This window comes from Mytilus californianus, unplaced genomic scaffold, assembly GCF_021869535.1.
Source record: "Mytilus californianus isolate M0D057914Y unplaced genomic scaffold, xbMytCali1.0.p SCAF_1, whole genome shotgun sequence".
Classification (NCBI taxonomy): Eukaryota; Metazoa; Mollusca; class Bivalvia; order Mytilida; family Mytilidae; genus Mytilus; species Mytilus californianus.
The window spans coordinates 43,639,373-43,664,097 of NW_026262581.1; the positions used below are offsets into that span (position 1 = coordinate 43,639,373).

The 24,725-nt window shown below is 34.3% G+C and overlaps 1 protein-coding gene and 1 long non-coding RNA gene across 2 annotated transcripts in view; one reads left to right on the plus strand and one right to left on the minus strand.

Annotated features, from left to right (window-relative positions):
* LOC127702942 (CD209 antigen-like) overlaps positions 1 to 24,725 on the minus strand; it is a 118,511-nt gene that overhangs the window by 12,327 nt on the left and 81,459 nt on the right. Inside the window, exons 2-4 of the mRNA XM_052207264.1 lie at positions 21,219 to 21,380; positions 14,789 to 14,845; positions 1,336 to 1,427 (exon numbers count right to left, since the gene is read on the minus strand). Of these exons, the coding sequence (XP_052063224.1) occupies positions 1,336 to 1,427; positions 14,789 to 14,845; positions 21,219 to 21,380 (311 nt within the window). The remainder of the gene's footprint in view (positions 1 to 1,335; positions 1,428 to 14,788; positions 14,846 to 21,218; positions 21,381 to 24,725) is intronic.
* Positions 7,301 to 11,406, plus strand: LOC127703781 (uncharacterized). Its single transcript, XR_007983041.1, has 2 exons — positions 7,301 to 8,005; positions 9,389 to 11,406. It is a non-coding gene; the product is annotated as an uncharacterized LOC127703781 (long non-coding RNA).

The window sequence follows — 24,725 nt, forward strand, 5'->3', positions numbered from 1 at the left end:
AGAAAATGAGTCTGGTGACCCCATTTTTTTTTTCTTATCTGAAAGCATATTATTTAACAGAGCTATCTTCTCATATTTCATCTCAAAATTCATTGGTGCAGTTTTCGTTTTATGACACAAAATTGGGTTTTCCATGCATTATCTATACAAAATCTAACAATTCTGCACAACCTGTAGCGTGCAAATAAATACGGTGACCCATACTTTTTACTATATTTTTGAAAAAAGCATGATATAAACTACATTTCGACAAGTTATTAAAAAAACTATGGATTTTAATTTAGACCCCCCCTAGCTACCGTAAGAAGCTTTTGACAAGTTTCGCACACATTTGTTTTGTTGGCCTCTTTGGGCTGTAAATTTCAACGTTTCATTCATTGTCATTAGAAAAATTTTGACAAAAATTGCTATATTTTACTTTCTTATATCTCTTTAATTAATTGGTTTGTTTTCATTCGTTTTTTTTTCGTTTGAATTGGTTTACGTGTTGTCATGTTAGGACGTTTTATCGCTGACTATACTGTATGGGTTTTGCTAATTGTTAAAGCTTATGGTAAACAATAGATGCTTAAATTCATGTCATTAAGACTGATTTTTAAATGATACATGTATCTGCGGCAAAAATAAGGCCGTTTGATATCATTGATTTGGATGCAAAATAATGTCGCTTCTTAGTAATGTATTTTCTGTACAGAGAATACACATATATTTTTAATTCAAAAATTTTATACATTATCTAGATCTTTTCAAATAATTATACAAACTACCCATCTGAATTTATAAATATCCTTTCGAATACAACATTAAAAAGTATCCGTTAAATAACAGAACCTGCTTATAGATAGAACTTGTTTTAAAACAAAAGGGATTATAATTTATCTCTTTCTATTGTAATTTATTCCTTTCTTCGTGGCAATGTTCTGTTTGCTATTTCGGATGGAATCTAATAGTACATTGCTACTTTTAGCACAAACGTCTTATGTATTAATGAATGTTTTACATGGATGTTGATAGTATAAATTGGTAAAAACAACAAATGCCGTTGAAGGCATTGTGTTGAAATTAGATTTGTCCGTACGGTCACCTAGTAATGCTAACCTGAGACTATGTGTTATAGTAGTCTCAGTGCTAACTTTTACGTCATTTTGTCTCTTGTCTCATTGTCAATCATACCACATCTTCTTATTTTTAGATTGTAACGATCCCTTTCATCATTTTATTTGCATTCATATAATGCACAAACCTACTTACAGTAGCCTCACTCTGGGTTTTCGTTAAATAATGCACAAACCTACTTACAGTAGCCTCAATCTGGGTTTTCACAAACCTACTTACATAAGCCTCCCTCCAGCTTTTCGTATCATTAAAGGCAGAAATGTAGTAACATTCGTTTCCCCCAAACCAATCATACCAGCCTTCTTTGCAACCTGAAAAAAAGTTTCATACGGCTGAGTCGTTCATTCTAAAATTATACCCTTCTTTGCTTTGTAAACAAGACATGTTCTTATCCAAATAAAACATGGGGTTCAAGTGCATGACGTCACGTTTTATCCGAAACTTACGCGACCCGAAAGAAAATAGACAAATCGGATTTACCAGTGACTGTGTAACTTTAGAAACGATATAAAGCATTACACTTTCTTATAGGAGCTGTACAACAGGAAACATTTAAGGTTGAACATATAGTTTGACGATTACATTTATAGACATGCAACGCTACAATTCGTTAGAAATAGCAATAAGAGATACAGCATAGTTATTCCGTCTTATGTTTTATCTGAAACTTACGCGATCCTAAAGAAAAACGACAAATCAGAATTATCAGTTTAAAAGAACGATATAAAGCATTACACTATCCGGTGAAACACAATAACGGGGACATTTACAATTGGTCTTTGTTATGTTAGCTCTACAGCTAACTTAAATACATTTGGATGCCAGTTTTCAGTATTTAATATTTGACGTTGAATGTTTTAACCTCATTCAAATTTTAAATATCATCTATCTTGTATAGTTTTTGAACACCAGTGAGATTAGTGGTCCAAAATTGGTCATTTTCAGACGTTATGCGGTTGCGCTTCAAATTTTACATTATTTCTATCTTTAAAATCTTTTTAACAGTAAGTATAATGATCATTTCTCATGTTTTTCTTTACAGAATATCAAAAATCGATTAAAATGATTCCAACATTACAAAAATCTGTGCTAGTTTAAAAATTTAACATGCAGAATTTTAAAAGTGGTGTTTCGAATCATCGTTATACATTTTTCAATTTATTAAGTGTTGATCATTTATGGCCCTGAAAATAAAACTAATTGCAAGATAATCCATATTTTATTATATGCGAGTATGTTGACATACATATTTTATGCCATAAAATATGTATGTCAACATACTCGCATATAATAACACTAAAATAAAAAACAGTCATATAAATGATATGATTCATGCAGAATATTTTAAGTCCAAAAAATATTTTTCAAAAAAGTGTAGTGTCCCTAACCAGTTTATTATTCTCCTAGAAAGAATAGCTACAGTAAACAATAAACAACTTTTCTTTATATATTTGACACTCAACACTAACATAAAAAAAAACACCTTCTTATTAGAATTTAGTCAGAATAAATGAAAACATGGTTACGGACACTACAAAAAATGATGTCGTGTCCGTAACCTTAAACCATCATATTATGAATATTTTTATTTCATCGAAATAGGCTTAATTTCTAGGTTCTATGATGTCTACTTTGCTGCATCATCATTGTCTTTTGATTAAAGACTAAAAAAATATGCAAAAAAAGATAACTATTAAAATTAAAAACCAATTGTTCAAAGAACAATTGAAGGTCTTTCCACATCAATTTTCTAATTATAATTGATAGGAAGCTACTTCTGGTTTACTCAAAGTTATTAATAGCGTCAAAGTATAGATTTCTTCATACTGATTCAATAAATAAATGGTTTCTATATACTTTTGCCTGAAATAAGGGAGATGATTGCCAACTTCCGGTTTAGAAAATGTCACTTACGGTCTCATATGATAGCTTTATTCACACTGATTCCAAAAATATATAGTTTGTATATACTTATGCCTGTAATAAGGAAGATAATATGCTTCTTCCGGTTTATAAAATGTCACTTCCGGACTCAAATGATAGGTTAACCTATGATCATTCAAAAAATATATGGTTTCTAGGTACTTTTCAATGAAATAAGTGCAAATAATACTACTTCCGGTTCTCTCAAGGTCACTTCCGGTTTACTTTTTTCAAGGTCATATGTCAACCAACAGTTTGCAAAAGACCCTATGGCTTTATCATGTACCAAGTTGGAGTAATAATCAATTAACCTTAAATTGAATCATTTCAGGGACAATAACTCATATAAGATATCATTGGATTATTTCAGACCAAATATATCATATCTTAATCACAATTAAGCAAACATTTTGCACTAGTTCTTTAATTTGTAATTTTAAAAGTGACAGAGGAGATCAAATAACAAGGAAAAGTCAAAATTTAGAATATGACCTTGACCTTTGACCTTGGCCTCAATTTCATTTAAATGAACCAAGGAACTCAAATCAATATACCTTAGGTCTCTATCACTTACCATTCATGCTATACATTTATATATCCCTTATGTCAAATACAGAAGGGGAAATAACTCTCATATGGAGTTTACGTATCGCTTCGGTCAAAATTGGACAAAACATCCTGAGGATATAACGAGCAATTTGGTAAAATAAATTTGTCGCTTTCTTTTACGGTTACGGAGGAGATGCGTGCACAAGGAAAACAGTGTTCGGGGAGATAACTCCTACAAAGAAAAGTATTCGGTTAAGCAGGGTCAATTTCAAAGGCGCATAAACTGTTAGATATCATATACGAAACATCTAAGCGACATCTTGCAAAACAAAAATTTATCGCAAGAACAAAATTAGGCGGAAGAAAAAAAAAAAAAAAAATTAAAAACCAATTGTTCAAAGAACAATTGAAGGTCTTTCCACATCAATTTCCTAAATAATTGATAGGAAGCTACTTCTGGTTTACTCAAAGTTATTAATAGCGTCAAAGTATAGATTTCTTCATACTGATTCAATAAATAAATGGTTTCTATATACTTTTGCCTGAAATAAGGGAGATAATTTCCAACTTCCGGTTTAGAAAATGTCACTTCCGGTCTAATATGATAGCTTTCACACTGATTCCAAAAATATATAGTTTGTATATAGATTCCAAAAATATATAGTTTGTATATACTTATGCCTGTAATAAGGAAGATAATATGCTACTTCCGGTTTATAAAATGTCACTTCCGGTCTCAAATGATAGGTTAACCTATGATCATTCAAAAAATATATGGTTTCTAGGTACTTTTCAATGAAATAAGTGCAAAATACTACTTCCGGTTCACTCAAGGTCACTTCCGGTTTATTTTTTTCAAGGTCATATGTCAACCAACAGTTTGCAAAAGATCCTATGGCTTTATCATGTACCAAGTTGGAGTAATAATCAATTAACCTTAAATTGAATCATTTCAGGGACAATAACTCCTATAAGATATCATTGGATTGTTTCAGACCAAATGTATCATATCTTAATCACAATTAAGCAAACATTTTGCACTAGTTCTTTAATTTGTAATTTTAAAAGTGACAGAGGAGATTAAATAACAAGGAAAAGTCAAAATTTAGAATATGACCTTGGCCTCAATTTCATTTAAATGAACCAAGGAACTCAAATCAATATACCTTAGGTCTCTATCACTTACCATTCATGCTATACATTTATATATTCCTTATGTCAAATACAGAAGGGGAAATAACTCTCATATGGAGTTTACGTATTGCTTCGGTCAAAATTGGACAAAACATCCTGAGGATATAACGAGCAATTTGGTAAAATAAATTTGTCGCTTTCTTTTACGGTTACGGAGGAGATGCACACACAAAGGAAAACAGTGTTCGGGGAGATAACTCCTACAAAGAAAAGTATTCGGTTAAGCAGGGTCAATATCAAAGGCGCATAAACTGTTGGATATCATATACGAAACATCTAAGTGACATCTTGCCAAACAAAAATTTATCGCAATAACAAAATTTGGCGGAAGAAAAAAAAATAATTGATGAGAAGCTAATTCTGGTTTACTCAAAGCTACTATTTGCGTCCAATCATAGGTTTCTTCATACTGATTCAATAAACATATGGTTTCTATAGACTTTTGCCTGAAATAAGGGAGATGATTGTCAACTTCCGGTTTAGACAATGTCACTTCCGGTCTCATATGATAGCTTTATTTACACTGATTCCAAAAATATATGGTTTATATATACTTTTGCCTGTAAAAAGGGAGATAATTGGCTACTTCCGGTTAAGGAAATGTCACTTCCGGTCTCATATGATAGATTTATTTACACTGATTCCAAAAATATATGGTTTATATATACTTTTGCCTGTAAAAAGGGAGATAATTGGCTACTTCCGGTTTAGAAAATGTCACTTTCGGTCTCATATGATAGCTTTATTTACACTGATTCCAAAAATAAATGGTTTATATATACTTATGCCTGTAATAAGGGAGATAATATGCTACTTCCGGTTTATAAAATATCACTTCCAGTCTCAAATGATAGATTAATGTATGACCATTCAAAAAATATATGGTTTCTATGTACTTCTACATGAAATAAGTGCAAAAATGACTACTTCCGGTTCACTCAAGGTCACTTCCGGTTGACATTTTTTTAAAGTCATATGTCACCAAACATTTTGCAAAAGATCTTATGGCTTTATCATGTACCAAGTTGGAGTAATAATCAATTTACCTTAAATTGAATCATTTCAGGGACAATAACTCATATAAGATATCATTGGATTATTTCAGACCAAATGTATCATATCTTAATCATAATTAAGCAAACATTTTGCACTAGTTCTTTAATTTGTAATTTTAAAAGTGACAGAGGAGATCAAATAACAAGGAAAAGTCAAAAGGAGTAGGTCCGGTAAGGGCCGATTTTGGCCTCAAATTTCAAGTTCATCTTACGAAAGATTTTAGACACTTTTTAAACACTTAAGTGTCTATTTCAATTGATTCGATTAGTTTATGTGAAAGATTTTAACTGATTTAGTCATTAAAAAACGCGCCGATTCAAGCTTAAATATGAAAAATCTATCAAATATGCCAAAAAACGTCACTTTTCAGATGGTTTTTGTCAAAAATGAAAGTGGCCGCATCCGTGTTCATCCTCAACCTTTATATATATTATGTATTATCATCAAATGCAACTTACATTTCAATATTATGAATGAACACGAATGCGGCCACTTTCATTTAAGACGAAAACCGGCTAAAATTTAACTAAAATGCTAAAATTTTTAAGATTTCAGTAATTTAGCATGACTTAATGATGTTAGTACCCGATATATGAGCATTGTATTGTAAAAAACAGCCCATATATATGTAGCAGAAGCATTCTTCTTTACAATAAATAGCTTAAAGATTACATTTTCACAATTTTGTAAAACTGCTATATTTTGGGGCCAAAAAGGGGTCTTACTGAACCTACTCCTTTAAAATATGACCTTGACCTTTGACCTTGGCCTCAATTTCATTTAAATGAACCAAGGAACTCAAATCAATATACCTTAGGTCTCTATCACTTACCATTCATGCTATACATTTATATATCCCTTATGTCAAATACAGAAGGGGAAATAACTCTCATATGGAGTTTACGTATCGCTTCGGTCAAAATTGGACAAAACATCCTGAGGATATAACGAGCAATTTGGTAAAATAAATTTGTCGCTTTCTTTTACGGTTACGGAGGAGATGCGTGCACAAGGAAAACAGTGTTCGGGGAGATAACTCCTACAAAGAAAATAATTTGGTTTCGCAGGGTAAATTTCAAAGGCGCATAAACTGTTCGATATCATATACCAAATATCTAAGCGACATATTGCGAAACAAATATTTATCGCAAGAACAAAATTAGGCGGAAGAAAAAAAAAAATTGAAGGTCTTTCCACATCAATTTTCTAAATGATTGATGAGGAGCTAATTCTGGTTTACTCAAAGCTACTATTGGCGTCCAATCATAGATTTCTTCATACTGATTCAATAAACATATGGTTTCTATAGACTTTTGCCTGAAATAAGGGAAATAATTGTCAACATCCGCTTTAGAAAATGTCACTTCCGGTCTCATATGATAGCTTTATTTACACTGATTCCAAAAATATATGGTTTATATATACTTTTGCCTGTAAAAAGGGAAATAATAATTGGCTACTTCCGGTTTAGAAAATATCACTTTCGGTCTCATATGATAGATTTATTTACACTGATTCCAAAAATATATGGTTTATATATACTTTTGCCTGTAAAAAGGGAGATAATTGGCTACTTCCGGTTTAGAAAATGTCACTTTCGGTCTCATATGATAGCTTTATTTACACTGATTCCAAAAATATATGGTTTATTTATACTTTTGCCTGTAATAAGGGAGATAATATGCTATTTCCGGTTTATAAAATATCACTTCCGGTCTCAAATGATAGATTAATGTATGACCATTCAAAAAATATATGGTTTCTATGTACTTCTACATGAAATAAGTGCAAAAATGACTACTTCTGGTTTACTCAAGGTCACTTCCGGTTGACATTTTTCAAGGTCATATGTCACCCAACATTTTGCAAAAGATCTTATGGCTTTATCATGTACCAATATGAAGTAATAGTCAATTTACCTTAAAATAAAACATTTCAGGGGCAGTAACTGCAATAAGATGTCGCTGGATTGTCTCAGACCAAATGTATCATATCTTCATCACAATATAACAAACATTTTGCACTTGTTCTTTAATATATAACATTAAAAATATCGGAGAAAATGCAAAAACAAGCAAAAGACAAAATTCAGAACATGACCTTGACCTTTGACCTTGACCTCATTTTCGAAGTAAGGATCCAAGGACCTCAAATAAAAAGACTATAGGTTGATACGGCTTACAGTTTATGAGTAACAAAAACATAACGACAAATTTATTTCATAAAGGTAGATAACTCCTATAAAATTTCATCGAATCGCTTCGATCCAAATTAGCCAAAAATTCTTGAGGATGTAACGAACAATTTAGAAAAAGAATTTTGTCTATATCTTTTTTTATTACGAAGGAGATGCACACACTTGATAAACAGTGAATAGGGAGATAACTCTTACAAAGATAATTGTCCGGCTTAGCAGGGTGAAATTTAAAAGCGCATAAACTATACGATACAATATGAGAAATATCTAAGCGACATATTGCGAAACAAATATTTATCGCAAGAACAGAATTTGGCAGAAGAAAAAAAAAATAATAATAATAATAATTAAAAACCAATTGTTCAAAGAACAATTGAAGGTCTTTCCACATCAATTTTCTAATAATTGATAGGAAGCTACTTCTGGTTTACTCAAAGTTATAAATAGCGTCAAAGTATAGATTTCTTCATACTGATTCAATAAATAAATGGTTTCTATATACTTTTGCCTGAAATAAGGGAGATAAATGCCAACTTCCGGTTTAGAAAATGTCACTTCTGGTCTCATATGATAGCTTTATTTACACTGATTCCAAAAATATATAGTTTATATATACTTTTGCCTGTAAAAAGGGAGATAATTGGCTACTTCCGGTTTAAAAAATGTCACTTCCGGTCTCAAATGATAGATATATTTACTCTGATCCAAAAATTTATGGTTTATATATACTTTTGCCTGTAAAAAGGGAGATAATTGGCTTCTTCCGGTTTAGAAAATGTCACTTTTGGTCTCATATGATAGCTTTATTTACACTGATTCCAAAAATATATGGTTGATATATACTTATGCCTGTAATAAGGGAGATAATATGCTATTTCCGGTTTATAAAATATCACTTCCGGTCTCAAATGGTAGATTAATGTATGACCATTCAAAAAATATATGGTTTCTATGTACTTCTACATGAAATAAGTGCAAAAATGACTACTTCCGGTTCACTCAAGGTCACTTCCGGTTGACATTTTTCAAGGTCATATGTCACCCAACATTTTGCAAAAGATCTTATGGCTTTATCATGTACCAATATGAAGTAATAATCAATTTACCTTAAAATAAAACATTTCAGGGGCAATAACTCCAATAAGATGTCGCTGGATTGTCTCAGACCAATGTATCACATCTTCATCACAATATAACAAACATTTTGCACTTGTTCTTTAATATATAACATTAAAAATATCGGAGAAAATGCAAAAACAAGCAAAAGACAAAATTCAGAACATGACCTTGACCTTTGACCTTGACCTCATTTTCGAAGTTAGGAACCAAGGACCGCAAATAAAAAGACTATAGGTTTATACGGCTTACAGTTTACGAGTAACAAAAACATAACGACAAATTTATTTGATAAAGGTAGATAACTCCTATAAAATTTCATCGAATTGCTTCAATCCAAATTAGCCAAAAATTCCTGAGGATGTAACGAACAATTTAGAAAAAGAATTTTGTCGATATCTTTTTTTGTTACGAAGGAGATGCACACACTTGATAAACAGTGAATAGGGAGATAACTCTTACAAAGATAATTGTTCGGCTTAGCAGGGTAAAATTTAAAAGCGCATAAACTATACGATACAATATGAGAAATATCTAAGCGACATATTGTGAAACAAATATTTATCGCAAGAACAAAATTTGGCGGAAGAAAAAAAAAAATAATAATAATAATAATAATCAGAACAAATACAATAGGTCTTTCCACCGAAAAGTGGAAAGACCTAATAATAATAATAATAATCAGAACAAATACAATAGGTCTTTCCACAGAAAAGTGGAAAGACCTAATTAAAAACCAATTGTTCAAAGAACAATTGAAGGTCTTTCCACATCAATTTTCTAAATAATTGATGAAAAGCTAATTCTGGTTTACTCAAAGCTACTATTGGCGTCCAATTATAGGTTTCTTCATACTGATTCAATAAACATATGGTTTCTATAGACTTTTGCCTGAAATAAGGGAGATAATTGTCAACTTCCTGTTAAGAAAATGTCACTTCCGGTCTCATATGATAGCTTTATTTACACTGATTCCAAAAATATATGGTTTATATATACTTTTGCCTGTAAAAAGGGAGATAATTGGCTACTTCCGGTTTAGAAAATGTCACTTCCGGTCTCATATGATAGATTTATTTACACTGATTTCAAAAATATATGGTTGATATATACTTTTGCCTGTAAAAAGGGAGATAATTCACTACTTCCGGTTTAGAAAATGTCACTTTCGGTCTCATATGAAAGCTTTATTTACACTGATTCCAAAAATATATAGTTTGTATATACTTATGCCTGTAATAAGAGAGATATTATGCTACTTCCGGTTTATAAAATTTCATTTCCGGTCTCAAATGATAGGTTAACCTATGATCATTCAAAAAATATATGGTTTCTAGGTACTTTTCCGAGAAATAAGTGCAAAAAATACTACTTCCGGTTCACTCAAGGTCACTTCCGGTTTTATTTTTTCAAGGTCATATGTCAACCAACAGTTTGTAAAAGACCCTACGGCTTTATCATGTACCAAGTTGGAGTAATAATCAATTAACCTTAAATTTAATCATTTCAGGGACAATAACTCCTATAAGATATCATTGGATTGTTTCAGACCAAATGTATCATATCTTAATCACAATTAAGCAAACATTTTGCACTAGTTCTTTAATTTTTAATTTTAAAAGTGACAGAGGAGATGAAATAACAAGGAAAAGTCAAAATTTAGAATATGACCTTGACCTTTGACCTTGGCCTCAATTTCATTTAAATGAACCAAGGAACTCAAATCAATATACCTTAGGTCTCTATCACTTACCATTCATGCTATACATTTATATATCCCTTATGTCAAATACAGAAGGGGAAATAACTCTCATATGGAGTTTACGTATCGCTTCGGTCAAAATTGGACAAAACATCCTGAGGATATAACGAGCAATTTGGTAAAATAAATTTGTCGCTTTCTTTTACGGTTACGGAGGAGATGCTTGCACAAGGAAAACAGTGTTCGGGGAGATAACTCCTACAAAGAAAATTATTTGGTTACGCAGGGTAAATTTCAAAGGCGCATAAACTGTTCGATATCATATACCAAATATCTAAGCGACATATTGCGAAACAAATATTTATCGCAAGAACAAAATTAGGCCGAAGAAAAAAAAAAAAAATAATAATAATAATCAGAACAAATACAATAAGTCTTTCCACAGAAAAGTGGAAATACCTAATAATAATAATAATAATAATAATAATAATCAGAACAAATACAATAGGTCTTTCCACTGAAAAGTGGAAAGACCTAAATAATCAGAAGAAAACCAATAGGTCTTTCCACAGAAAAGTGGAAAGACCTAATAATCAGAAGAAAACCAATAGGTCTTTCCACAGAAAAGTGGAAAGACCTAATAATCAGAAGAAAACCAATAGGTCTTTCCACAGAAAAGTGGAAAGACCTAAATATTTGAGCTGATAGTAATCCTTAACGTACTAATACTAATTTGAAACCAGAACATCTTATTGTAAAACCCCCATTTTGGTATCAGTTTGTCATAAACTCACAAGATGAGTTCATTTGTAATGATATGTTAAGAAAATTCATAATTATTTTTATGGTTTTTATATCTTCAGATTATTTTTGTAGTGTCCGTAACCCAGGGATTTTTATTTCTGAGTCAAAAATATTAAATACCTTTTTCATTTTTCAAAATCTCTTGTTTTTCTTCCTCCAATTGATTTATACCATGTAGACTAGCATGTAGATTTGTTAAAGATCTGTACTTGACATTAGTATATGACATTTTGTAAAATACACCAAAAAGTTAATTTAACATGTTTAATGAACTAAAGTATATATTTGAAGGTACAGTATGTTTTATTTTTGATTTATCTACAATTCTGGTAGTGTCTTATGATACAAAAACATTTATTTCATGAAGTTCTGTAGAAATTACTACTCTTTAATCCACAAAAAGTATGTCACTTTTAGAAAATTGTTGGAAAAAGTAACTAAGTCAGTGTGTAGTACACTGGTCTCCGTAACCATCAACATTTCTCTTCTTCTGATTAACAAATGTAATTCTAACTTCTAAGGATTTTCTTTTCAGAAATATGTTTTTTTTTATCATTCCTTTAAGTGCATAGCACCTACTTTGTTTAGATATGTCTAAGGTTTTACTTCAGATTTGAAATGATAAACTTGGTCCTATCCATGTCAACATGTCATGTATGTTTACATGTAAATAACTTTGATTACATATATTTATTTACAATTATGGGTCATTCTGTTGTTAAAAAATATAGATAATAAAAAGAAAATACACAAACTTAATATGTTACCCATGAAAAGTTATTCATATTGAGTAAATTATAAACATAAGATTAATGTACAGTAGTGTCCGTAACTCAACTAGCTTATTGTGATTATTTTAGATACCCTTTATGCAAGGAATACATTTCCCGCTGTGATTTATATTCCCATCAATAGAAGGTCAAATCTCAATGATTTTGATGGGATACATGTATATTGAGTCTTTCATTTTAAGAGAGGTCCGACTGCTGTTCTTACAATAATCCTTGTTTTACTTATTAAGAAAGGGGGTATAATTTTGCAGAATGCGAAAGTTAAACTTTATTCCTGTGATTTTTTTTTTAGGTATTTTGTTAATAAATTGTATTGGAATTAAAATTATGCAAAACGACTTGGGATAGTTCATTAAAGACATAAATTTCTATAGGTTAATTTTACAAATAGTGTCCGTAACCAGCACTTACCTTACTCCATACAAAGTTAAAAATAAAACACTTCTCATTGTTTTTTCCACTAACCAAATGAGTTTTACAAATTTCAAGCATTACTTATTCAAGATCATAATTTTTTTTATATTGTTGTTGACTTCTATTTTTGACCTCAAGTGCAACCTTACTGTTCCCTTTATTGTGTTTTATCCGTATCTTATAGGAGCCGTACAACAGGAAACAGTTTAGGATGACATTGGTGGCTTGACTTTGTCTTCCCAGAATAAGTGCCACTTAGTTTTGTCTGACAACTGAAATTGTGTTTAGATAATACTGGATTACTACGATGTATCGGGAGAATACGTAACGCACCTACAGAGGAGGAAACAAAATACCCGTTGTTATGACATCATAGTTTAACGTCGTTATAAAGAGAGCCGACCGATACCAAACGAACAATCAAACTCATAAATAGAAAATTAACGGACAATACCATGGCTAAAAAAGAAAAAGACAAACAAACAATAAAACACAAAACACAACATCAAAAACAAAAAACTGAGCAACACAATCCCTACCAAAAACTTGGGATGATCTCAGGTGCATTGGAGGGGTTAGCAGATCCTGCATCACATGTGGCACCCGTTGTGCTGCTCATTACATGTACAAACACGGCGAAAAGCATAATTCGGTGCATGTAGGTCACATTCGAGGAAAAGGGGACGGGATTGTGGTTACGACAATTGAATCGTCCGTTGTCATTTGTGAAACGAATGTTCCATAACGTCAACCAATAATAGCGTCCGTAAAATTAACGAAGGAACGATTTCAACTTCACCACTTGAAAGTCTTGGTTACGTCGTTAGTCGTAAATGATGCGCACATTAAGACAAAACAAGTACAATTGCTTACATTCAACAGAAATATTCGATACCCCAGTGCGTAAAATCACAACTTCGTAAATGTATTCAATGTATTAAGATATCAGGAAAGCCTTACAGAGCACCTAAACCGCAACCGCTGCCTTAAGACTGAGTTAACAGATATCCTAATTCGGTAACCGGTCTTGATTTCCCAGGAAAAAGGAAAACAACGATCTAAACTATGTCAAAACTATATATTATCCTGACTTGTGCTGAATATGTTTTTTTTATTATCCAAAAAAACTTTCAACACGGGTTCTACAGTAATCCTAAGTACCTAAGCTTTCATTTGATACCAAAATTACCCAAATATTGTACATGTTGACAAAGTTAGAGCTATGCGTAGGAACTATTTTGTTTTAACACTGTATAAATATGTACTACTTTCTGACCGGGCCCGAATTAGTGGTTCTGTGTCTTAAAAAGCTACACTAGGAAAATCGTGTGTTTCTAAGGAAATGTTAAATATAATTTCATTGATATTGAAGAAACTCCAAAAAATTGTCCAACTCCATACATTTCTACTGACATTAAAGATCATGTGTCGCTAACTCCAGCGCACCTGTTATATGGCCGTCGACTTGACACCGATCAAAATTGGAACAAAACATTGACAGTGTTACATCTGAAGATTTGCAAGTTATCAGACGTCACTCAGTGAATTCTACCATGCATCCGAAAGAAAAAAAACAAACAATACAAATAGGAAACATATCGTACAAGTACACACTGATTTAAATCGTACAATGTGGAAACTAGCAATTGTAAAAGATTTAGTTCGCGGGAAATATAAACTGATTCGAAGCGCTATTATCAGGACTAAAACAGGAATTACCAACCGTTCAATTGTGAAGCTTTATCCGTTAGAAATGAGTAGTCAAAATCGATGCAGGACGCGACCTCCGTACTGCAACATCGTCCTTAGTATTTTAATCTAGTGTTTGCTAAAGAAATTTTAATTCAACTGGCAAATTTTTTTCTAAATTTTTTTTGGATTTTTGTTTGTTTGAAATGAAGTATGCAATAACGCTAATATACTCACGATTTCTGTCAAATTTTGATACTGGTACTGGTGCTGGTATTTTTAGATCCTCTGGCCCTATCAATTATATGTTATACATTATATCTTAAATTGCTTTCTCAATAGCTATGTAAAAAAAAATGATGTGATATGATTGCCAATGAGACAACTCTCCACAAGAGACCAATTTGACACAGAAATTAACAACATATATATATATGTCACCGCACGGCCTTCAAAATGAGCAAAGCGATACCCGCAAAGTCAGCATTTTAACTATAATTTTCTAAAATTTCATGCTGAGAATCTTTTCAAAGATATGTAATTTGTATTGTTTTAATTAGTTGTTTGGCATTACGTTAACTGCTTAAATCAAACCAGGTAGTATACTAGATAGGAAGACAGTTTTTTTTTTGTATATGCTGGATCATAAGCTATTTAGTTAGATGTCATATGAGCTATGGGGTATCTAGACTATCATAACTGATTCTCTTTGTGTGTTTTTTTTTATGATTTATAAATGACACCAGATTTGTTTTTTGTGCAAATATTTTTGGATATTTATCAATGAAATGAGATGTGTTTTTTTTTGTGTATATGCCAATGAGGCAGCACTACAACGACGTAAAAATCAATTGACACGTACGTAGATATAAGAAGATGTGGTATGAGTGCCAATGAGACAACCCTCCATCCAAGTCACAATTTGCAAAAGTAAACCATCTTACCTATCTTTTCAATCAAGCTTTAAAATGAAAAAAAAAACAATACTTATAATCCCGGTACCCTTTCTCCCCTCGAAGATACATCCACCAAAAAAACCTTATTGTGACGTCCTTTCCCCCATTAAAAGCTAAATCCAGCGAAAAGTAAAGAACTTGTGTTAAATCAAGGAAACTATAACTGAAACATTACACTTATGTGTCAAAGTCGGCAAAGACCTTGGTTGGAACACAGCATGGAAACTATCACTGAAACATTACACTTATGAGTCAAAGTCGGCAAAGACCTTGGTTGGAACACAGCATGGAAACTATCACTGAAACATTACACTTATGAGTCAAAGACGGCAAAGACCTTGGTTGGAACACAGCATGGAAACTATCACTGAAACATTACACTTATGAGTCAAAGACGGCAAAGACCTTGGTTGGAACACAGCATGGAAACTATCACTGAAACATTACACTTATGAGTCAAAGTCGGCAAAGACCTTGGTTGGAACACAGCATGGAAACTATCACTGAAACATTACACTTATGAGTCAAAGACGGCAAAGACCTTGGTTGGAACACAGCATGGAAACTATCACTGAAACATTACACTTATGTGTCAAAGTCGGCAAAGACCTAGGTTGGAACACAGCATGGAAACTATAACTGAAACATTACACTTATGTGTCAAAGTCGGCAAAGACCTTGGTTGGAACACAGCATGGACACTATCACTGAAACATTACACTTATGAGTCAAAGACGGCAAAGACCTTGGTTGACACCATGTAAACTTTTACTGACTGAAACATTACACTCATCCGTCAGTCAGCATTGACCTTGTTTAACATCATGGAAACTATAACTTAACCATTTCACCAATTTATCAGTCAGCCTTGACCTTGGTTGACTTCACGCAAAATTATAACTGAAACATTACACTTATCCATCAGTCAGAATTGAACTTGTTTGAAATCACGGATACTGTAAAAACATTACACTCATCCGTCAGTCGGCACATATCTTGTTTTAAATCACGGAAACTCTAACTGAACCATTTCATTCATCCGCCAGTCAGCATTGACCTTGGTTGACTTCACGGAAACTATAACTGAAACATTACAATTATCCATCAGTTAGAATTGACCTTGGTTGACATCACGGAAACTATAACTGAAACATTACACTCATCCGTCAGTCAGAATTGACCTTGGTTGAAATCACGGAAACTATAACTGAAACATTACACTCATCCGTCAGTCAGCATTGACCTTGGTTGAAATCACGGAAACTATAACTGAAACATTACACTCATCCGTCAGTCAGCATTTACCTTGGTTGAAATCACGGAAACTATAACTGAAACAATACACTCATCCGTCAGTCAGCATTTACCTTGGTTGACTTCACGGAAACTATAACTGAAACATTACACTCATCCGTCAGTCAGCATTGACCTTGGTTAGAATCATGGAAACTATAACTGAAACATTACACTCATCCGTCAGTCAGCATTGACCTTGGTTAAAATCACGGAAACTATAACTGAAACATTACACTCATCCGGCAGTCAGCATTGACCTTGGTTGACTTCACGGAAACTATAACTGAAACATTACACTCATCCGTCAGTCAGCATTGACCTTGGTTGACTTCACGGAAACTATAACTGAAACATTACACTCATCCGTCAGTCAGCATTGACCTTGGTTAAAATCACGGAAACTATAACTGAAACATTACACTCATCCGTCAGTCAGCATTGACCTTGGTTGAAATCACGGAAACTATAACTGAAACATTACACTTATGTGTCAAAGTCGGCAAAGACCTTGGTTGGAACACAGCATGGACACTATCACTGAAACATTACACTTCTGAGTCAAAGACGGCAAAGACCTTGGTTGACACCATGTAAACTTTTACTGACTGAAACATTACACTCATCCGTCAGTCAGCATTGACCTTGTTTAACATCATGGAAACTATAACTTAACCATTTCACCAATTTATCAGTCAGCCTTGACCTTGGTTGACTTCACGCAAAACTATAACTGAAACATTACACTTATCCATCAGTCAGAATTGAACTTGTTTGAAATCACGGATACTGTAAAAACATTACACTCATCCGTCAGTCGGCACATATCTTGTTTTAAATCACGGAAACTCTAACTGAACCATTTCATTCATCCGCCAGTCAGCATTGACCTTGGTTGACTTCACGGAAACTATAACTGAAACATTACAATTATCCATCAGTTAGAATTGACCTGGATTGACATCACGGAAACTATAACTGAAACATTACACTCATCCGTCAGTCAGAATTGACCTTGGTTGAAATCACGGAAACTATAACTGAAACATTACACTCATCCGTCAGTCAGCATTGACCTTGGTTGAAATCACGGAAACTATAACTGAAACATTACACTCATCCGTCAGTCAGCATTGACCTTGGTTGAAATCACGGAAACTATAACTGAAACATTACACTCATCCGTCAGTCAGCATTTACCTTGGTTGAAATCACGGAAACTATAACTGAAACAATACACTCATCCGTCAGTCAGCATTTACCTTGGTTGACTTCACGGAAACTATAACTGAAACATTACACTCATCCGTCAGTCAGCATTGACCTTGGTTGAAATCACGGAAACTATAACTGAAACATTACACTCATCCGTCAGTCAGCATTGACCTTGGTTAAAATCACGGAAACTATAACTGAAACATTACACTCATCCGGCAGTCAGCATTGACCTTGGTTGACTTCACGGAAACTATAACTGAAACATTACACTCATCCGTCAGTCAGCATTGACCTTGGTTGAAATCACGGAAACTATAACTGAAACATTACACTCATCCGTCAGTCAGCATTGACCTTGGTTAAAATCACGGAAACTATAACTGAAACATTACACTCATCCGTCAGTCAGCATTGACCTTGGTTGAAATCACGGAAACTATAACTGAAACATTACACTCATCCGTCAGTCAGCATTGACCTTGGTTAAAATCACGGAAACTATAACTGAAACATTACACTTATCCATCAGTCAGAATTGAACTTGTTTGAAATCACGGATACTGTAAAAACATTACACTCATCCGTCAGTCGGCACATATCTTGTTTTAAATCACGGAAACTCTAACTGAACCATTTCATTCATCCGCCAGTCAGCATTGACCTTGGTTGACTTCACGGAAACTATAACTGAAACATTACAATTATCCATCAGTTAGAATTGACCTTGGTTGACATCACGGAAACTATAACTGAAACATTACACTCATCCGTCAGTCAGCATTGACCTTGGTTGAAATCACGGAAACTATAACTGAAACATTACACTCATCCGTCAGTCAGCATTGACCTTGGTTGAAATCACGGAAACTATAACTGAAACATTACACTCATCCGTCAGTCAGCATTTACCTTGGTTGAAATCACGGAAACTATAACTGAAACAATACACTCATCCGTCAGTCAGCATTTACCTTGGTTGACTTCACGGAAACTATAACTGAAACATTACACTCATCCGTCAGTCAGCATTGACCTTGGTTGAAATCATGGAAACTATAACTGAAACATTACACTCATCCGTCAGTCAGCATTGACCTTGGTTAAAATCACGGAAACTATAACTGAAACATTACACTCATCCGGCAGTCAGCATTGACCTTGGTTGACTTCACGGAAACTATAACTGAAACATTACACTCATCCGTCAGTCAGCATTGACCTTGGTTGACTTCACGGAAACTATAACTGAAACATTACACTCATCCGTCAGTCAGCATTGACCTTGGTTAAAATCACGGAAACTATAACTGAAACATTACACTCATCCGTCAGTCAGCATTGACCTTGGTTGAAATCACGGAAACTATAACTGAAACATTACACTTATGTGTCAAAGTCGGCAAAGACCTTGGTTGGAACACAGCATGGACACTATCACTGAAACATTACACTTCTGAGTCAAAGACGGCAAAGACCTTGGTTGACACCATGTAAACTTTTACTGACTGAAACATTACACTCATCCGTCAGTCAGCATTGGCCTTGTTTAACATCATGGAAACTATAACTTAACCATTTCACCAATTTATCAGTCAGCCTTGACCTTGGTTGACTTCACGCAAAACTATAACTGAAACATTACACTTATCCATCAGTCAGAATTGAACTTGTTTGAAATCACGGATACTGTAAAAACATTACACTCATCCGTCAGTCGGCACATATCTTGTTTTAAATCACGGAAACTCTAACTGAACCATTTCATTCATCCGCCAGTCAGCATTGACCTTGGTTGACTTCACGGAAACTATAACTGAAACATTACAATTATCCATCAGTTAGAATTGACCTGGATTGACATCACGGAAACTATAACTGAAACATTACACTCATCCGTCAGTCAGAATTGACCTTGGTTGAAATCACGGAAACTATAACTGAAACATTACACTCATCCGTCAGTCAGCATTGACCTTGGTTGAAATCACGGAAACTATAACTGAAACATTACACTCATCCGTCAGTCAGCATTGACCTTGGTTGAAATCACGGAAACTATAACTGAAACATTACACTCATCCGTCAGTCAGCATTTACCTTGGTTGAAATCACGGAAACTATAACTGAAACAATACACTCATCCGTCAGTCAGCATTTACCTTGGTTGACTTCACGGAAACTATAACTGAAACATTACACTCATCCGTCAGTCAGCATTGACCTTGGTTGAAATCACGGAAACTATAACTGAAACATTACACTCATCCGTCAGTCAGCATTGACCTTGGTTAAAATCACGGAAACTATAACTGAAACATTACACTCATCCGGCAGTCAGCATTGACCTTGGTTGACTTCACGGAAACTATAACTGAAACATTACACTCATCCGTCAGTCAGCATTGACCTTGGTTGACTTCACGGAAACTATAACTGAAACATTACACTCATCCGTCAGTCAGCATTGACCTTGGTTAAAATCACGGAAACTATAACTGAAACATTACACTCATCCGTCAGTCAGCATTGACCTTGGTTGAAATCACGGAAACTATAACTGAATCATTACACTCATCCGTCAGCCATCTTTTACCATTTTTTTTATCACGGAAACTGTAACTGTACCATTATACTCATCCGTCAGTCAGCATTGACCTTGGTTGATAACACGGAAACTATTACTGAAATATTACACTCATCCGTCAGTCAGCATTGACCTTGGTTGACATCATGGAAACTATAACTGAACCTTTTCACTCATCCGTCAGTCAGCATTTACCTTGGTTGACTTCACGTAAACTAAACTGAACCATTTCACTCATCCTTCAGTAAGCATTGACCTTAGTTGACATCATGGAAACTATTAATGAAATATCAAAGGCAACCGTAGCAGACGTATACCGCTATTCAATGGTAGTAAATAGATAGAGAGAAAACAAATCGTGGTTACAAACTAAAACCGAGGGAAACACATCAACTATAAGAGGAAAACAACGGAACAACAGAAACACTGAATTGCTACCAAAACAAATGCCAACATACATAGATACGGACTATTTGATAACAACTGCCATATTTCTGACTCATTCATTAAAATCAGCAAAGACCTTGTTTGACATCAGGGAAACTACTACTGAAGGTCTTAAAATCACCTTACTTGATATCATGAAAACAAATTAAACAAAAATACAGAAACATACCAGGCGGTGGTGGCTGTGTCTTTTGGGCGTCCTCCCGGAACTTCCAACGGCCGATTTGGGTACTACGGTCTATATAACCATAATGGCATACTCCAGTAGGTTGATAATCACATATTACCTCCCAGTAATATGGCACTGAATTTTGTATTCTTGCATATTCACCTACAACAACGAAACTAGTATTGAATAAAAACATAATCTATTTTTCTGATTAATTTGAGTAGGCTCCAAAGATCAATATTAATTATTCGTGATTTTAACGTTTTTTGGGTTTTTTTTGCACGATGATATGGTGTTCTTTTGATAAAAGAATATAGATTTGGGCCTGTTCGAATCGGTCTGTCTGGCCCATGTGTTTTGTGGCTGCTCGAATCAGTCTGTCTAGACCATGTTGTGTGACCGGTTGTTGTGTGTGCCTATTCGAAGCGGTCTGTCTTGACCACGTGTTTAACGACAGTTCGAATCGGTCTGTCTGGACCATGTGTTTTGTGCCTGTTCAAATCGGTCCGTCTGGACCATGTGTTTTTTGCCTCTTTGATTCGGTCTTTCTTCTGGATCATTTATTTTGTTCCTTTTCAAATCAGTCTGTCTGGGCCATGTTGATTTGTGTCTGTTTCAATTAGTCTGTCTGGACCTTGTGTTTTTGTGCCTCTTCGATTATGTCTTTCTGGACCATATGTTATGTGCCTGTTCGAATCAGCCTGTCTAAACCATATGATTTTTAGCAGTTTGAATCGGTCTGTCTGGATCATATTTGTTGTGTCTGTTCTAGTCTGTCTGTCTACCTGGACTATTTGTTTTGTGCCTGTAAAAATTGTCAAAGAGACAACAACCCGACCTAAGAGCAGAAAGCAGCCGAAGGCCATCAATTTGTCTTCAACACAGCGAGAAAATCTCGCACCCGGAGGTGGTTTTCATGTTTCATGCTTTTTGTGGCTGTTCGATTCGGTCTGTCTGGACTATTTGTGTTGTGCCTGTAAAAATCGGTCCGTCTGGACCATGTATGTTGTGCCTGTTCAAATCAGTCTGTCTGGACCATGTGTCTTTTGACAATTTAAATCAGTCTGTTTAGACCATGTGTTTTGTTCCTGTTCGACGAATCGATCTGTGCGGGCTATGGGTTTTTTTTTTTTTTTACCATGTATTTTGCTGTCTGAACCATGTGTTTCGTTGTCTAAACCATGTGTTTGTTGTCTGGACCATGTGTTTTATGCTTGTTCTAATCGGTCTGTCTGGACCATGGGTTTTCTTGTCTGAACCATGTGTTTTAATGTCTGGACCATGTGTTTTTGTATGACCATATGTTTAGCTGTCTGAACGATGTGTTTTCTTGTCTGAACCATGTGTTTGGCGTCATTGTTTGTCGTTAATTTAGTTTTCTCAGTCTTTTTCAGGAGTTAAGAATTTGCGATTGTTATGGTTTATGGACCAGGCTGAAGCGAGCGAACAATAACTAGCGAACAATAAGGCGATATATCTAAAAACCGAAAAATTGAAAAAGAAAGCAACGGCCGTTTGAAAAAAATATTTAAAAAGGCAGAAATTCCGTCCACAAATTACTATTTACAATTCTCATGAAATGGGATTTACCATATCTATTTATAAAACAAGCCACACCCCTTTTCATGGTAATATTCAGTACCACAGTAAATCCGCATCTATTAGTAGTCCTACCCTGAAAAAATAGCACCTTTGATACCTTTGTTTAATTGAACAAACAAATTTGCAGAAATGAAACTTTTGGTGATAGAAAAAATAATTTATAGACCATTTTGAGTTAAAATTTGCTTACCCTTGATTTCTTGGCTATATAGGTCCTGTAGAGGAGGAGAAACAGGCGCATCGTTTGCGCAAGGTTTCGAGTGGCGCTATGTTAAAAAATCTGAAACTAGTGGTCGAAATTAGAAAATTTTTAAAATAAAGTGGGGGTTGGCCCATTCCATGTCGTCTAGAGAAAAATATTGAGGGGTGTCACGGGGTATGGCTATATAGGTCTTGTAGAGAAACAGGTGCATCGTAAAACGTGTAAGTACTGATTCAGAGAAGGCTGAATACTGGCTGATTTTTTTCAAGGGTATTTCGAAAAGAAAATTATGAAAGAACTTTAGTGCGAAGAACCTTCTAGCAACGAAATTTTTAAACAAGAAGAAATGACAAATTATTGAAAAACTTGAATACGTTAAGAAAACTCACCAGGTGCTGACCAGGTACACCCTTAAGTGCTATATACACTTACAGACTTAATTGACATTCTACTTTGTAACTTTCAACAGTTTATTTTCATCAGGTTTTGTACCAGAAGGTTAGAAAATTGGTCAAGATTAATGCGTTGTTGAAAAAGGGAGATAAAAAGCTATCGTAAAACTACGTACAGACCAGTTAACTTTACCAGCATCATATGATAGATCATGGAAAGTTTTGTAAGAAAGACATTTGTAGACCATGACAAGACACGGCCTATTAAGTGATTATCCATTCGAATGTCGCAAGAAAGCCATGTAAGCCGATGATGACAATCCAAGGGCCACATCCTTAAAGACGGTACAAGTACACTCGTCCACGGGCATTGTCAAATTTAAATAAATAGATAATTATATACAGGTGCATAATATCCCCCCCCCCCCTGACACACCCTCGTCAACATTGGAACTCGCTCGACGAGTGACCGATTTGAAGTATTCGACTTACCCAACGAACCACGAACGGATCTGGAGACATATTGGACGTGTTGGTTTAAGGACAACCCGACAAAGATCTACTTTATTCTTATGGACGTGAGACCGTACGGTGGCCTATAGTTGTTAATGTCTGTGTCATTTGGTCTATTGTGGAGAGTTTTCTCATTGGCATTCATACCACATCTGCTTATCTTTATATTTAAACCTTCTTAAGGGAGATGATTGAGTATCTACGACGCTCGATACAATACAACACAGATAAAATACAGATAAGAGGAATGGTGGTCAGTTGACACCTTTGCTGAAATTAGTCGGAAGGTCAATTGTTTGATGAAGTGGTGTTCTCGTTGCTGCTATAAATAGATAAAACATGGTAAACTAATTTGGATTCTAGGGATATCCGATAGGGAGGGATGATCTTTGGTAGTTTCTTCGAAGACTTGAACAAAAACGACAACCGTATCATCATTCTGAAAGCTCCAAGGGCTAATTCGGATGCTGTAATGAAACGGTTGGTCATTCAAAAAGAAGAATACAGCACGTATGAAACCTAGTGCAACCAGATTTAAACGGATATAGAACGGATGAAGATAGAATATGATGCAGAAATCACATGAGAAAAAAATAATGGACAAAGTGGGCAAGTGTAAATGCGTTTCTACCAACGGAGGAACACTAACACAAACTTAAATATGCAGAACCATTTGATTCGTGAATTTACCGAAAATTAGATGGCAGAGGACCTGGTGACGAATGATTGGTATGCAAAGAAATCGGAAGAACAAGAAAGACAAATTCGATAGATTGACGGAGAACGTGCATGAGAAAT